Source organism: Schistocerca gregaria, chromosome 5, assembly GCF_023897955.1.
Source record: "Schistocerca gregaria isolate iqSchGreg1 chromosome 5, iqSchGreg1.2, whole genome shotgun sequence".
In the NCBI taxonomy this organism is placed as follows: Eukaryota; Metazoa; Arthropoda; class Insecta; order Orthoptera; family Acrididae; genus Schistocerca; species Schistocerca gregaria.
The window spans coordinates 309202068-309219980 of NC_064924.1; the positions used below are offsets into that span (position 1 = coordinate 309202068).

A 17913-nucleotide genomic window follows, 5' to 3' on the forward strand; every position below is an offset into this window, starting at 1 on the left:
AGTAGTTCTAATGAAATGTTGTCTACTCCGGGGGCCTTGTTTCGACTCAGTTCTTTCAGTGCTCTGTCAAACTCTACACGCAGTATCGTATCTCCCATTTCATCTTCATCCACATCCTCTTCCATTTCCATAATATTGTCCTCAAGTACATCGCCTTTGTATAAACCTTCTATATACTCCTTCCACCTTTCTGCCTTCCCTTCTTTGCTTAGAACTGGGCTGCCATCTGAGCTCTTGATATTCATACACGTGGTTCTCCTTTCTCCAAAGGTCTCTTTAATTTTCCTGTAGGCAGTATCTATCTTACCCCTAGTGAGATAAGCTTCTACATCCTTACATTTGTCCTCTAGCCATCCCTGTTTAGCCATTTTGCACTTCCTGTCGATCTCATTTTTGAGACGTTTTTAGTATAATTAGCAGAACTAAAACAATGGACAAATTAGGCATTCGGCTAGGGAGTAACCTGATTAAAGCCATGACAATTTGGATTGTCGGCAGAGGGCCAAAGTAGAAAGAGCTACTGAGATCACTTTTGAGGACTCCAGAGTAGGAAAGAGACTTTAAAAAAAGAGTGCAGATGACAGAAAATCAGATAGTCAAGAAGAATAATCAGCTGTAGTGTACTGAAATGTGACAGCGACACATTCTTTTCTAATTTTCCGGAACTTACATTTCCATATTCTCTACGTTTTCATCTATATTCACCAAACGTTTCCCAGTTAAAGTTTACGGTAGTATCGTTATATTATGCCTAATACTGACTAGAAATGTTCTGATGTGGGCACACAGCACATCATTGAAGACAGAAATGTTTGTACTCCATCAGCTGCTTCATAAACTTTACTGACATGTGCTGCTGGTTTCTATTTACGTGCACCATCGTCTGGTACCTGATAATTGTAAACAAAACACTTAACAACGTCAGTGTATTGCAAAAATTCTAATATTACCACCGATATCTAGTTACTGAGCAAAGAGTCGATTTAGCACCTTGCTTTCCGTTGTTAACTAATTTTAACCACTACGTCTGTGTCTCAGAATTGCATCTTTTGCTTCACTTGGCAGGCTGTGAAATATTTTTGCAAGGTGGTCCACCACAGCTGTGATTCTTTTAATCAAAGACATTTTTGTATACGCCATCAGCGTTGCTGTTTCGATCTATTTGGTCTGCTTCCCAGACGACTTGAGGCTAATTCGGCGCCTTGCTTGTTTATTTCCAGAGTCACTCCAGGGGCCCCACGAGAAACGATTGCTGCACACCCTGCTGGACCACTACAACGTCCTGGAGCGGCCCGTCGCCAATGAGTCCGATCCACTACAGCTAAGTTTTGGTTTGACCCTCATGCAGATCATCGACGTGGTGAGTGTCTGTTTCCCCAGTCCCAAAACTAATCCCACTTTCTGCAAGTCACGCTGTGTGATTTGTACTTATTATTTTGATGCCCAATATATTATACTTTGCTTTGATTAAATTCGCTTGTGTATCTTTTCGTAGCCAATTGTACAACAGCACTTATTACGTTTTGTATCGAGTATACCCGAAATATTTAGTTTTTCTTTTATCATGTGTTTTTCTCAATTCCATAACATGATTTATTTCATATTACAAATGACTGATTTAGCACATTAGTCCTGTTATTTAAATGTGTTACGATGTTTTCATGTTTTACAACTGAATTTTTGACAGTGAATAGAAGATCTGTGTTCTTAAATGCGTCGCTCTCGTGGTCTTTCGACAGACAACGAAACTGCACTGGTTACCAGATGAATCAGTTGTATATATTTTGTGTTGATATATCCATGTTACTTAAGACATATTGTCTAATACTAGTCTGAAAGAGTACTCGAGTTAAATAACAGAAAATTATAAATAAATTAATTTTTGGAAATAATGCTGTAATTTTTGCTGTTTAGAGTACTTCAGCAGACATCTGTCTGCCATCGTGGAGAAAAGAACTTTTCTCTTTTTGCCTTTTTCAATATAACTTTAACGATATAATAATTTTCCTCTACAGGATGAAAAGAACCAAATCCTTACCACAAACGCTTGGTTAAATTTGGTAAGTTCTGTGTTGGTATAGGGATGTATGCGATAAGCCTCTATTACTCACGAAACTAGATGGTACAACTTAGTTAAATTGTGAACAAACTAAAATCCTTTATTTCCTGTCTAAGCGAAGCAATAAATGTTAAAGCTTATGCTATTGTTAAATCCTTTCAGAGCTACCGTATATGGCAACAGTCACAATCTCCGATATTGCTCCTCGAACATTCATGAAAATTGAACAATTCCTTAACAACCTCTCTTTTTTTCAAAACGAACAAAGGCTGAAAACTTATGTTTCATTTGCAAACAAGACATAATTTAGTTTCGTGTGCAAATGTGGCTATCTGTGCTATTGGCCGAACGATTTTTAAAACTGGCCTACAAGTTTTTTAACATGTTTATACAAAATTTTTAATCGACGCTGAGCTTCCACGTGAAAGATTTGTGTCCCTTTCCACTTTCGAAAACAATATTTGCAACAACAAAAAATTTGGAGGCTGGTAATGCAGGCTTGGCAATATAAATTAATTTTTGTTGCCAAGTCTCCTTGCTTCAGTGTTGTCGAGCTTGTGAGAGATGGTCTTAATCTCTGGAAGCTTTTCAATTTGAAATTCACAGACATTTCTCTCACAAGGTCTATGCGTATGGTTTTGGTGTTTGCATTGTAACAATTGTAAACTAACATAAGCACATTTTCTTCTCATTGCATGTTAATAGGATGAGAAGAATCAGCTTCTAATAACAAACATATGGTTAAAACTGGTAAGTCAATTAACTCAAAACGAAACTTTTTAAACAAGAGGATAAAAAAAGTTGAGGCAAAGCGAAAATTGTAATTCAATTCATATGTGCTGAACGTCAAAAACGACTGACTTTCACTAGTTTGTGTTCCGCTTATTCACAACTTTTTCTATCCTCGCTACCTAAATTATTCTTTTAACTTATTTGGGAGATATAACCGTTAGAATGAAGAAAGTCACTTGTTTGGCGTATGAAACCTGCATGGAAATATTAAAAGAAACGCCAAGTATTCCACATACGTAGCTTGACATTCTTGTCCGATATTTGCAAATATAATTTCTGTGTCGTATTGTTAATATTTTGCTTCAACTTACGCCATTTTGTAATTATGTCTCGTTCGTTACAATTTCCTGTATACTTAGGCAATGTAGATGCACTTTTCTATTTATTACCATTTTAACGACAATCAGTGGTTAAATAACTTCGTGTAAACCATTAGTATGTGAATTCACTCACAAATTAGAGACTACACCGCAGAACCCGTTTATACCCCTCTTAGACAGTAAATTGGTGCATTAATATGTGTTTAATAAGAAAAAAAATCAATTTTCACACTCATTTCTGTAAAGTCGTAGAAAATATCCGTTGATGCGGTTTGATAAAAAAAATGTAGTAGGTCGTCAATTTAACTTTATTCAGGTACTGGGAAGCCTTTTCGTGAACTGGCAAACATTACGTTTCATGGGATGGGCGTTAAGAAAAATTCTGAACTGAAAGATAATTTTAAATATCCCTGTAAAAAATAAAGGGTTTCTAAAAGTCTTATTTTAAGAAAGACTTTAAAGAAGAGTCGTGTATGTATCTAAGATGAAATGAGATAAACAAACTTTAAATACCTCTGCTATAAACCAAAGAACACAAAGCGATAAAAATAATCAATACATATCTGTTTAAAACTGTAGATGTATATTTCTGTTCTGCAAGTTATCTTTGTATATAGTATTGTAAATATTTGTAGTGTATTACCTGAGGTAAGTAGCAGCAATATGGCATGCATTTGTAGTTCAAAACTAGTCGTACACCTACTGCATGGGAGTTAAGAAAGTAGTGTAACTATAGGCCTGTAGTTGCTTAGCCTGCAACGCTTAGTGAAGCTTCGAAGGAGGGACGACCTCTGCTTCCCGCGGTTTTCTGTCGGGAATTAATTAACGTCTTTTCTAAGTAAGATATCCTGCATGTCCGAAATTCCGTTTATAGAAATAACTATCCCCGAATGAACACACCACACCTATCTCAGCCAGCTTCATGTTTGAAGTTTTGGCGACGCGAGTCTACCTGCGTTGATTATATCAATTGTTTCGGAACAGCGTCATGTTGTAAAATAAGCCTACGTTTCGAGTATCATTGACTATGTCTTTAATGGCACTACGTCCGTGCAGCTCTTCATTCTCAACTGGGTCTCAATCTCTCACACAATTATGTAAATAGCGAGCCTTTGCAGTGTGCATTTCGAAGGCTTAGGTTCCTTTCCTGTCGCCAACTCCCTTTCCTGCTCCATTGGCGAACTGTCCGAGGGACAAAAAGTCTTATGCCGCCGTACGCATGAAAAAACATACTTTTGGGCGCTCGGTATTGTGGTTTCCACCACACACATGCGCACACACTCACTCACTAACACACACACACACACACACACACTTACATACACGCGCGCACACACACTGACTGATATTGATAAAAAGATAAATTTTATTATTAAAATACACAACATAACTTGGATGCCCCTTATATTGCACATGTCGTTAAACGTATCTAAAAAGGTTTACGAATTTGTAATTAGGTTCCCTTAGTTCAGTCACCGTCAGTCGGACATGACAGCTACGTATGATAACACCAATTTCCGCTGACAACAGAGATCGATTTAGTGTTAGAAACAGGTATATAATTGGTTCTAAATATTTATACGAAACTATTATCGGATTTCGGAGAGTCGACAAAAATCGGTGTTTTATTCGGAATACGAAGATTCATATCGCACTCAGCAATCTCAGTCGACATCATAGGCATGTGAAATCCTCCGACCCTCGTCTGTCGCAATTCATGGTAGCGGTATTGATTTTTGATTCAAGTTATACCATACGATAACAGCACTTGAACGGCTGATATTAGTCATGGACGGATATATGCAGTACGAAAGTGCTGTGCGCACTGTGACTTCTCAAGCGCCTCAGAGAAATGCGAAGACATTGAACAATAAATGGCAGTACACTCGTCTTAGTCACCAATACATTTTTTTTTTTAAATTTACCATCTCATTACGCGTTTCGGAATAATCCCATCATCAAACCTGTGGTATGAAACACACAATACAGATCACGATGTACAGAGGTATATACGTACATTGTAACAATGTAGTGAAGCTGAGAAAGTTCGTCAATGCCTAAACTGACACAACCAGTTCGAAGTGGCACAATGTTAACAGTTTTACCAGTAGGTGGCCTTAGTGGCAGTACGCCTATGATAATCGCAAACTTATACAACACTTGTTTCATAAAGTACTTGCCTTTTTTTAACATACACGCTATGTTGTATATAAAAGGTGTGCTGCTAAATTAACCACCTTGAACAAGGCTGCAGTTATTACATTCCAAGCTGCTACATTCTGAACATAAGAAGTGACTCAAGTCGAAACAGCTCCGTACCTAAATTTTATCCAAAACGTTAAAAGCAGTTTTAAGTGGCACATCAAAATTACAAACAGCTCAATAAATATGAGCCTTAAACTGTGGAAGGAAAGGAGAGCAGACAGTTCAAGTGTGCTTACAAGGCAGCACAACCAGTTATGCCCTGGTAACTGGTAATGCTTGTAACATCGATATCGGCCATTACAGTTACACTGCACAGACTGTCAGTAATTGTAGTGAAAACGTTTTACCAAAAAAAGCCGTATTTGCAATGCTTCAGGATCCTATGATTAAACCCACACATATAGCGAATAAGGGGCTGTTCAGTACCCCAAATTCAAACAACTATTTAAACAACAGTGTATGACAGTGAAACTGTTAAAAAAACGTCTCTGCAGTTTGGTTGAAATTTTGACTGGTATGCACTAATGTGTGCAGACAATGTAACTCTCATGTACTGTTATTTACGTTTTTCATTGAAACTGGCGTAGTGAACATGTACAATATTTGTGGGTTTAGTCACAGCCGGCTGAAGCACTGCAGCTATGGCCTTGTAGAGAGGAATTTTTAACTATACCTACTTTTGTGGAGAAATTGTAACGACCGATGTCGAAGCTGAAAGAATTACCTGGTAACAGGGCATCACTGGCACTGCTCCCTTGTACACACACTGTGTTTATTGAGCTGTTTGTTTTTTGATCTGCCACTTAACATTGTTTTTAACGTTTTGGAAGGAATTTATGTACCACGCTGTTTCACAATCTAGCAGCTTCGAATATATTATCTGCAGCCTTCTTGCAATGTGGTTATTTTATTAATAAAACATTTGTATACAGCACAGTATGGAAGTTAAATAATACATGTACTTCTTTTACAGGCGACAGTGTGCATTGACTTTGACTGGTACGTTTCTCAGCTTCACTGCGTTTTTTGGTGTATGCCTGTTAATATCTTGTCTTCCATCGGATCTTTCATACCACAGTTCTGATGACGGGGTCATCCAGAAACACGAAATGAAATTATGAATAAGAATGTACATTGGTGACCAAGACCAGTGTATTACCAATCAGTGCTAAGGATACCCGCAGATTTGCTGAGAGACTGCTTGTTTAAAATAACGAAACACAGAAATGCTCCCCGTCTAATTTTCAAGTGGTAAAAATTCAAATGAAAATTAAAAGCTGCTATCATTGAGCACATCAGCCTTGAGTTCAACTTTTATCTGTTCAACGCAACACACAAAGTTATACGATAACTAGAGTATTGTTCAGCAAGTTACAAAAAAAAAAAAAAAAAAAAAAAAAAAAAAGAACTACACCGAAACACAGTGCGATAAATTGTTGTGATGGAGACCACATACTATGATGGCAGAAAGATAGGGCCATCTTGCCACACAATGTAGTCACCAGGGAGATTAAACATATATTTAATCGGAACTTCTACAATGAAGCAGTTAAATAATGAAGCAAAGCAGAGCCACAATTTACAGTCCAGTTTAAATCGCGAATATATTTCTTCGGTCTGCGTCACTGAATTCTTCCTGCCGACTACGCCGCCACGATTATAAGGTTGCCGCATCTTGGCGTATTTAACTGACAGCTGCAGCTGCAGCTGCAGCATGAGGTTATCCTTAGAGCCGAAAAACACAGTGTTGAAACCTTGTAACGCCATTCATGAACAGTGGACGGACAAAAGTTTTAAAGCGGTTTTGCACAATTTGCTTGTGATCGCTTTTCGATTCGAAGATACTTCACGCACTTTTACAACACAAACCTAACACGTGACCACTCCGACACAGCCGAAGAGACAGAGAAAGCGACTTTCCGATGATAATCGAAACAGGAACTGCATGAGTTAGTGTTTACTGCGGCGATAAACATCGAAGACTTTCATTCCAGTGTTTCGGCATGCTACGGCGCACTATTCGCGCTGGAAAATAAAAATGCTGTTTACGGCACACATCTCCGTTAGAAAAACTGTACACACAAGTCGTGTCGTTAGGAGAAAAGAGACGTAAATAAAGACAGTGGCCCTAACAACAGAACGTTTCTGAGTGTATTATATGTTCAAACTTCGGGAGTTACATATACCAAACCTGGAAATGGCATTCATTAATTAAAAAAGAGCATTTTGTCACTCTGTTGATGACTGTGACAAATGTGTTAGGTTTCAAGCGATCCTTCAGTTGAGAGCTTATTCATGATCAGGACGATTGCAATAGGAATTCAATAAATGTGTGTCGGTACAAGGAAGGAAATGTCTTTCGTAAGTGAAATGCTGTTGAACGCTGGGGAATTTTGTGAATTACACGACTTACGGGAAAACAACCAACAAGAAGGCAGAAAATATTCACAAGAACTGTGTTTTTACCCAAAGAGATAAGGCAGGTTTTGAATGAAATTGAAATAAATGAATACCGAAGAGCCACTGCACCTTACGAAAGTACTTTCGTCACATTCATCAATTACTTAACACTGCCTGTCAAATGGTGATAAAAGCATCATATGTAGACTGAGATATGTTTTGTTCTTTGAACACTGTATCCTGAAATTTCCTCTGGCAACTTTCTTGTAATAACGTAATACATGGACTGATAGGAGTGGGTCAGGTAAACTTTTACAAAACTACTTCTTCCTCTTCTTCACTTCACGGAGTAGATGTACAGTCTGATCCTTCTTCACTGACGCTATCTGTCCATCGGATATCCTAACCCGCTCTTTCATGTTAGTTTGTTTGACTGATCTTTAACCTCATTCTCTTCATAAGTAGCTCTCAGTTTATGCGTCTTTGCTACATTTTTTTCATTTACAGTGTATACGTACTTTGTTCTCTTATAATATTGTTTTACATTTTATTTCTGATGGTACATCCCTTAATTGCATTAAAAATTTCATTTCAGCAGACTGTATTCCTTTTTTCCTTAGTAAATGTCGAAGATTCGCTTCCTTATTTTGGTGCAGGGATAGCCATCACTTCGTACCATTCCTTGTCTCGTCACTGTATGAGAAATTCAATTTATTGGTGACATCGTTTGTGTATTCGTAACTATTAACACAGCCTAATAGCTGAAAGTGTGCCACTCGTTTCACTGATCGTCTTTCCAGTACTATGTCGCACCGTGCTGGAAATTTCCGTTTGAATGCCAATGCTTTAGTGTTTTTTACTGAACATACAACGCTCACTCCTAATGAAGAAAAGATGCCTACGGGCGTAAAGGATAGAGCACACCTTTCCACTTCAGGCAGCTGAACCTGTCCTCCAGGGTATCCGAATCATGCCATACGCCTTTACTTTACTTCAATGAAAATTTTAGGTGATACCTCTCACGAATTTCAGTTCGGATATGTACTGAAAACTAGAGGTCGTTATCTGCCTTGTAAAGAACCGTTTGTTTTCTGAATAATTTTCTGTCGTCTGAACAATTATGTAATGAAAAAAAGCACTCCGTCTTTAGGCCACGAGTGGCCTACCGGGACCATCCGACTGCCGTGTCATCCTCGGTGGAGGATGCCGAGACGAGGGGCGTGGGGTCAGCACACCGCTCTCCCGGTCGTTATGATGGTATTCGTGACCGAAGCCGCTACTATTATGTCGAGAAGCTCCTCAATTGGCGTCACGAGGCTGAGTGCACCCCGAAAAATGGCAACAGCAGATGGCGACCTGGATGGTCACCCATCCAAGAGCCGCCACGCCAGACAGCGCTTCGGTGATCTCACGAGAAAGCAGCGGGTAATTCATTACACTACCTTACTGCCCATAAGAGTGACCTGTAACGGTTTTCTTCGAACTATCAAACAGCTGAGGCTGTTTTTCGGACGTATGTATCACGTACAGGTTAATTTCATTCAGAAATATTTAGACAACTGCGCGGATAAAAACTGAGCTGAAGGAAATTCTTAGATACGAACAGTCAGGCCCATGGTTTCTTGAAGGTTTCAACTTGTTTGAGGTCTCTTCCATCACTTACAATATGTGCTTTTCTAAAAATTCTAATCTCTGAACGTCCATCATTTTTCTCTTTCTCCATTTGCTGCTCTTTCCGGTGCCGACATAGCTATTCCATCGCCATCTGGTAAGGTAAACTTCTTCCCTCTCCATTTGGTTTTAGTACTTCTTCACTTCGTACATTGTCCGTTCACTTGTGAAATAACATACTTAAGTAACACCACATTTCAAATACCTCCTGTCGCCTTCTCTGCAAATTCTAGCAATCCAGTTATCACTTTCTTGCTATTATTGTTTGATAAAAAGCATCCAGACGCCTGCCAGTGGATATTTAACGTGGAGTGTGTCCACCCCCAGCCTGTATGACTGCTTCAAATCTACTGGGGACCCTTTCAGTAAAGAGTCTGAATGTCTATGGAGGAATGGCAGACCACGATTCCTCAAGAGCCGAAATCGGAGGAGGTAATGAAGCTGGACGCTGGGGTCTGGACCTCCTAACTAATCCTAAAGGTATTCCATTAGGATTACGTCAGGACTCTGGGCAGGCCAGTCCATTTCAGGAATGTTATTGCCTCACAGATATGGGGTGCTTTGTCACGCTGAGCAAACAGTCATCGTCTCCCAACTGTTACTCTACTGTACGCAGTGCACAATACTGAAATTTGAGTTCATACCGTACCTCCTTTAGCATCTTCCTTAGCGCAATTAAGGGCATCAAACCCTAACCACGGAAAACACCTCCATACCGTAATACTGCCTCCTCCGTTCCTCACTGTTGCAGCAGACTGGGTCTGTCAGGAGAGCTCAGCTACTACGAACGTAGACTAGCCATCGAATGCCACCTGGATAAATAATCTGTGAGCGTCATTTGAATACCGAGCGAGGTGGCGCAGTGGTTAGCTCACTGGACTCGCATTCGGGAGGACAACGGTTAAAACACGCATCCGGCCATCCTGACTTGGGTATTCCGTGATTTCCCTAAATCGCTTCAGCCTAATTCCGACATGGTTCCTTTGAAAGGGCACGCCCGACTTCCATTCCCATCCTATCCTAATCAGATGGGACCGATGACCTCGCTATTTGGTCCCTTCCCCCAAATCAACCAACCAACCGACATTTGAGCACTACCCAAGTCGACTGTCGGTGCTGTCACTGTGAAGTAGAATCGCGAACGAACAACTACAACTAAACCAAGAACAGGCAGGTCTCATCTACTGAGGGTCACTGATCGTTGAGCATTGCGGAGGCCAGTTGCAAAAAGTCGCATGAAAGTCGGTAGAAGGAACCATTTGTGAATTCCAAAGAGCTACTAGCAGTCCTGCGAGCACAGTAGCTCTGCGTAGGGAATTAAAAATATTGGGTTATTATGGTCGAGCAGCTACTCAAAAGAAACGATTTTTTGTAGTCAGTTTTAGCGACGGCTGAGGTGGTGTATGGTGCGAAGCAACTGGACAGTAGATGACTGGAAACGAGTGATTTAGAGGGGAATCAGGCTGTATTCTGTGGCAATATGACATCGGGGTTTGGGTTCAGCGAATGCTTGGAGAGCGTTACCTACCATCATATGTAGAGTCAATAGTCGAGAACGGAGGAGTTAGTGTTAAGGTATGGAGTTGTTTTCCGTGGTTAGAGTGTGGTGCCCTTATTGCGCTTTTGGAAGACGCTAAATGCTGTGGGATGTGAACAAATGTTACAGCATGTGCACTGCGTACAGTAGAGGAACAGTTGAGAGACTTTGATCGTTCGCGTCAGCATGACAAAGCACCCCGCATCTGTGAGGCAATAACATTCCCGAAATGCACTGGCCTACCCAGAGTCCTGACCTGAACCTAATGGAACTCATTTATGATGAGTTATGAGGTCGGCTTCGTTCCAGACGCCAAAGTCCAACTTCACTATCCCCTCTGGTTTCGGTTCTTGAAGAATGGTCTGCGATTCATCCACAGACATTCAGACATTCCACTGAAAGGGTCCCCATCAGATTTCAAGCAGTCATAAAGCAGTCATAGATCCACTAACAGGTGGACCCATAATAGGATATCTGTTAAGACATCAGGGAATGACTTACGTGGTACTAGAGGGAGCTGTAGAGAGCAAAAACTGTGGAGGAAGACAGAGATTGGGATACGTCCAGCAAATAATTGAGGATGTAGGTTGTAGGTGCTACTCTGAGATGAAGAAGTTGCCACAGCAGAGGAATTCATGGCGGGCCACATCAAACCAGTCAGAAGACTGATGACACCCCCCCCCCCCCCCCAATAAAAAAGACTGTCTGGTGCTTTTTATCAAACAGTGTAATAGTAGGAAAGTGAGAAGTGGACCGCTAAAAATGGGGAGAACGCGAAACAGGATGAATGTGAAATGTGGTTTTATCTCTACTGACAAGCCAATAACACCCACATTCTTTTATAAATTCGGCGCGGCCTTTTCTGACCAGTCAATTCCGCTTTACATACGGATGTCCAGATCTGTTATCAATAAAATTGCAGAAAGCTATCTTTGTCTGCACGAACGTACACAATTCATTTTTTGTTTCTGCCATCTTGTATAATCTTGCTTACTAGATGGTGGAATTCTTCCACCACTATGTCGTTGAAAACATTGATGTTACCTGAGTCCACATTCTCCTTTTTACTATTCTCCGTCACCTCCTTGAGCCATAATCTGTGCTACGTACGCTGTCGTTTGCTTCCTGAGTGAACCCTACATCGGATTAGGATGACTATTCCGATACACGAATTCCAACGCCACCGCGAGAGCGTCGAAGATTATAAGGTTCTGGATGACTTCCTGGGGTTTCTTCCGAATAAATATTCCACAAAATTCAGGGTATCATGTTAAGTGATCATCGCATTAAAACCTATTAGACAGTTAAGACAATATTCTTTTTCCTGGGCTTAGTCCGTATCTCCGCATGTTAGTCTGGATTTGGCAACGTTAGTGGTAGAGCGTGGCCGGACACTCTTCCTGTCCCCCTCGCCCCCTACCCTTCTGAACGTGAATTGTACGATTACACTCCCATCAGTTTGGGTCCAGTTTTATCCACGCGAAAGTCTGAGGTGGGACGTACGTACTACCACAGTATTCAGCTACACGGTTGTGGGAAGCTGCCTAAAACCAACAAAAAGACTGATCAGCACACCGACACACGTCATCGATATACCGGGCGGATTCGATTCGGGACCGTCGCGCCTCCCCGAATCATGGAAGCTTCTATGCGGACTGGCCTGACAGTTAAGACAGTGGGTACATAATATAAATGATGTGCTGCTTACGAAGAATTCCCGTGTATGAGGCGTTCGCCTTTCATGGGTTCAGACCGAAAATGGTTGGTTGGTTTGTGGGATTAAAGGGACCAGACTACTATGGTCATCGGTCCGACCGAAAATGATCTAAAATGAATATCATATGTGCAAGAGCTAATGCAATAGCTCAAAGAACATCTGGTGATTTCGTGTGGGTGTAAATTAAACGATTATTCGCAAGAGACAAAAGTGTCGTTAAAACGAGTTGGTAAAGGTCAGTCTGCTCAGAAAGAAAATGAAACTCATTTCGTCTACAGAAAAAGTGACGGCATGCGTTTTTTGAAAATCATGGGATATTTATTTGAAGAAGTGTGAGAGTGACAATTCCTTATTATACTATGTTACGGATCATTTAAATAGCGAATTAATACACAAAGGACCAACATTGGCAAGCAAAAACTTGTTTTTGTAATGCCCATTTTCTTTTTCCGTCTAGTCGAATCCACGGCGAAGAATTTAGTTGTGCTGTAAGCGTGGATGACAGATACTCGGAAACCGATTTTTCTTCTGAAGAAGATAAAAGAAACTGGAATGTCGGTGGATCATATCCGTTAGATGCCGAGTAGATTGCGTTGAGGAACATTTTTTTTCCAAAAAGAATATTAATTCCAGCCAATCTGGATCTTGGTGAGTGTCACAGCTGACAAATTTTAATTATTAATGGAAACCAGTTCAGCTGCATAATTAAACATTTATTGTATAGGCTGCGCTCTTAGAATGTCAGTAACTAGCCGAGGAGTACTAAAGACTTGACATAAATTGTCTGGTTGCCGAATGCAGAGTTGAAGCACAAAGCCAGAAACAATGACCAGAAACATCCTTCCAATCGCTTGGCGGAACTTTGGCGAGCATACACAGTATGCTGCGTACATTCTGGGCAATTTACTGTACGCATGATGCCGTGTCCGCTCGCCTTACTTCCGCCAGGAGGCCGGAAGGATGTTTGTGATCATTGTTTCTGGTTTTGTGCTTCGACACTGCATACGATAAGCAGACCATTTATATCATGACTTTAGCATAACTCGGGAACCTGCAGATGTTTTAAGAGTGCAACCGGTTGTAGCAATTATACAGCTGACGTAGTTTTCATTAATGCTTAGACTGGTAATTATTGGCCGCATCTCGTGGTCGTGCGGTAGTGTTCTCGCTTCCCGCACCCGGGTTCCCGGGTTCGATTCCCTGCGAGGTCAGGGATTTTCTCTGCCTCGTGATGGCTGGGTGTTGTGTGTTGTCCTTAGGTTAGTTAGGTTTAAGTAGTTCTATGTTCTAGGGGACTGATGACCATAGATGTTAAGTCGCATAGTGCTCAGAGCCATATTTTTTGATAATTATTATGCCCACTTAAATATCAGATGTCATAAACGATGACCGGGCACAATAGCGTACTATACGAATGATTATATTACAGTGTTTTAATAAATAACGTACTTTGAAGGCTGTTATCCACTTAGAACATCTGCATCCTAACATCCTGTCAGAAAATCAGATTCCCTTGCACGTCTCAGTCACTGCTTGAAAATACTGGAATTACTTGATATCCGCGGCGTGCAATGCTTTTTCACTCTTCTGTTGTTCGACAAGATTTATTCACTATATTTCATTTTATACTGCCTACATAGAGTTTAAGTCTGTTGTTAGCTTATTTATTCAACTAACACTAATTTTTTACATGGTATCATTTTCAGTATGGACTGCATTAAAAGGGTGCGCTGAACGTATTGATATATTCAGTCACAGAGAGATTAAGCTAACCGGCTTTCTATTTTAGGAATTCTAACTTGTCCCCAACGGATAGGAACCGCAACCAAATTCAGTTTCACTCACACCTTACGTCCAAATGGCAATTTTAAAATTTCTTTCAGTAACAGCACACGAAGAAAGTAAATGCTTTGAAGGATACCAACATACGTAACTCAGTATCAGAATCGTAAATACTGCCGGCCGCAGCTGCTAAACGCTGGAATAGTGCCGGGCACCTTACAGCACTCTGATCTCAAGAAGAAGAATGTTTCAGGTTGAAACATGACCAGTTTTACGCTTACCATTTGCTCTTAAAGTATGCCATAACGTACTCTTCTTATTTGTCCATTTATTGAAATTCACAGTTAGACGCGCCATTTGTTCCTTCAGTATCATAGTTACTTCGTTTTATTTCTCCATTATCCAAGCCAATGGCAGAAACTTTCTTATGAAATGAGTATATGAGGGCTGTCAGCAACTACATGTGATGATTATGCCTAGAACACTTAATTTATCTGCAACAATGACTACATTAATCTGATGATAAATTCATTGTCACTCCGTGACGCTTATGGTAGAGCTTATAAGCTGACCAATCGGGTTTGGTCCCCAGTTGGAGAACTTTTTCTGATCTGTTTCTAGGTTCATTACTGTAGGGTGTTGGTCGAGTTCCGGAACTATATTAGTTTTAAATAAACCTTAGATTCAAGGCGAAAAGAAACAAGTTAACACATTGAAAACACACACATGGAAAGTGCAAGTGATATATGCCATGCGACAGATGTGGGCGAAAGAACGCCAGAAATCAGCCAGCTGGAGTATTGAAGGCACAAGCATGAGTTACCGGCGCTGGAAATCGCCACTGAGGACGCTTCTCAAATAAAAGAAGCGAAACGCATATGACAATAAACAAACTGCCTTCAGTTATCTGCATAGACGGAAAATACCTCCACGAGTTAACACAAGCTGCAATACAGATACAAATACAGTGTTCCTACGAACAACATATAAAAGTGTTACCACAAAAAGAACTGTTGAGAAACTACACTGGACGAATTTACGATGCACATGCAACTTGTAAATTACACGTGTTAACTTAGCAGTGCCATTTAATTTAAAAGACAACAGGCTTCTGATGATATTTACTGTAATGTGCAACATAGGATGCTGCGTCCTTGAAAACTTGAATAAAACAAACGGTAAGCACGAAAGTATAAGTACATGTCGCACCAATACCTCACGCTTCATGAAATGGCTGCTTCACTCTTTCTTGTACATGAGACGTAAATATTCGTCAATAGGCAGTTCTTCGAAGAATCTTCTTAGAAGAAGTGATTGGTATTCAAAGGCGCGGTAATTAGAGATCTTTCTAACACAATCTGAAATATAATCAAAAAATAAAATACAATGTTGACATTACAAAAATTTGTCTCGAAAGCGCGTTTCCCCTAAAATTGTTAATATACGCTATGTCCGGAACATTTAGAGTCAAAATTGACCAGGGTTACGAAACTGACTTACTACATCTAACATTTACGAGCCCATTCGTTATGACCACTTGGTACATAGCGGAATAGTCCACGTTCTGAAAGCAATACAGCAACGATTCTGCTTGACATTCATTCGATAAGTCCTCGGTAAGAGTCTAGAGGCACGTGGCAGTAAATGTCTACGCGCAGCTCACGCATCCCTCGTAAATTAGGGGCCAGTAGTTTCTGGCAGAGCTGCCAGATGTGTTCCATCGCGTTCAGATCAGGCGAATTTCGTGCCCAATACATTAAAGTGAATGTCTTATCGTGCTTCTCAAACCACTGTAAGGCGATTCTGGTTCTGTAACATAGACAGTTATCATGAAGGATGACGTCTTCGCCTTGGAAGTAGACCTCAGGCATTAAGGAACGCATGTGACCTGCACTGATGTTTAAGTATTCCGCAGTTGTCATGCTATCTGCCACAGGACCCGAAGGAAATCCAGATGAATAGCCCCATAGAATAACAATGGTCGCATCGACCTGTGTCCGTGGGGCATTGCACGTTTTCGGCAGCCGTTCGTCTCGATGACGGCATAACGACCTAGTGGTGTAGCCAGACACGAGATTCATCTGTCCAGGTGACACGTTTCCATTGATCCACGGTCCAATTTCGATAATCCTGTGCCCGTCGCAGTCGTAAATGGCGACGTCGTTGGGTCAGTATAAGAACTCGTAGAGGTCATCTGGTGTGGAGCCTCACGTTCAATGTCGTACGATCAACGGAGTACTCTCAAATACTTGCGTCTGCACCAATACTGTTTTCTGTCGTCAGATTTGCTACAAATATGCGCCTACTCCATTTTACGGGGCTTTCAACCAGCTCATTCCCACGTCCTGCGATGATGCGTGAACGTTCAAAACATTGACCGCTACTTGTGGTTTCGTAGCCATTTAACCACTTTCCATAGATGCTGAAGACAGTTGCACGCAAACTGCCAACAAGCATCGCCGTTTGCGTGATGCTCGTTCGCACCCGCTGGGCAACAATAATCTGTACTTTGTGAATGTTGCTTGTGTCGGTGGATTTCCCAATATGTGGAACTATTGTCATTACAACGGCTCCACATTTGTCTCCGCTCCACTTGTTTACGGGTTACGTGCGGGTAACGCCACTACGCAGGATTCATTCTCGCGATGGGCAGTGGTCATAATTGATATATGGGTGCTTTCAATTCTTTTGGACATTTCATCTGTGGAACATGTTTTGACTCATCAGTGTGTAGCAACAACTTAATCTCATAGCAATTTTCAAAGTGACAACGTTTATTGCCTATGAATTAAATGCATTACAATACAATCAGCTGACCGAACTGAACGCTGGGTTGCAGGGACAGGGAAGGAAGCGTATCCGTTCACGCTAAAGGGGGGGGGGGGGGAGGAAATAATTCTGTGAATTCAGTTCATAGCCTGCTCAGCCACACATCAAAACTATTTCCTGGTAGGCCGCACCAACTTGGCAGCTGAAAAATACGAGATTCCTCCGCTTTCTAAAGGGTTTTCCTTTAATTCGCGATGTTTATTCTCGTGTTATCACCTAACCTTAAAACCTACAACAAATTTGAAAGTCAAAAGCATTCATTTGGATCTGAATGCCCGACAGGAAATTCGTATGTAGAAAATCTCAAACGAACCATACTCGCTGGACAAAAAGTTCTCGGTTAACTTGCCGCGTAAAATTCGAGAAGATTGAGGCAGTCATCGAAAGCTTGGCATCTTATCCGTCTTTGACGCGGCATTTAGCCGGAAAGTTTTTGTCCAAGGACTCCGTCGCGTGAGACTTCGTAGCCCACCTGTACTCCCTCGTACATGGTAACTAGGAGTCTACATGCTTGTGCAGCCATCGGCTAAGAGGTGATGCGGACTGCTGGGAATGACGCAAGTGACGAAAACGGTTTAGACAATCAACACTATAGCTGTCA

At 41.0% G+C, this 17913-nt stretch overlaps 1 protein-coding gene across 12 annotated transcripts in view; it reads left to right on the plus strand.

Moving 5' to 3' along the window:
• Positions 1-17913, plus strand: part of LOC126272147 (neuronal acetylcholine receptor subunit alpha-7-like) — an 881076-nt gene that overhangs the window by 570409 nt on the left and 292754 nt on the right. For 7 of the 12 annotated variants that reach the window (XM_049974770.1, XM_049974772.1, XM_049974771.1 and 4 more), the window contains exons 2-3: positions 1221-1360; positions 2765-2809. In XM_049974770.1, coding sequence (XP_049830727.1) covers positions 1221-1360; positions 2765-2809 — 185 coding nt within the window. Of the gene's footprint in view, positions 1-1220; positions 1361-2015; positions 2061-2764; positions 2810-17913 lie in introns of all 12 variants that reach the window. The other 5 variants (XM_049974765.1, XM_049974769.1, XM_049974775.1 and 2 more) reach the window with 2 other exon arrangements.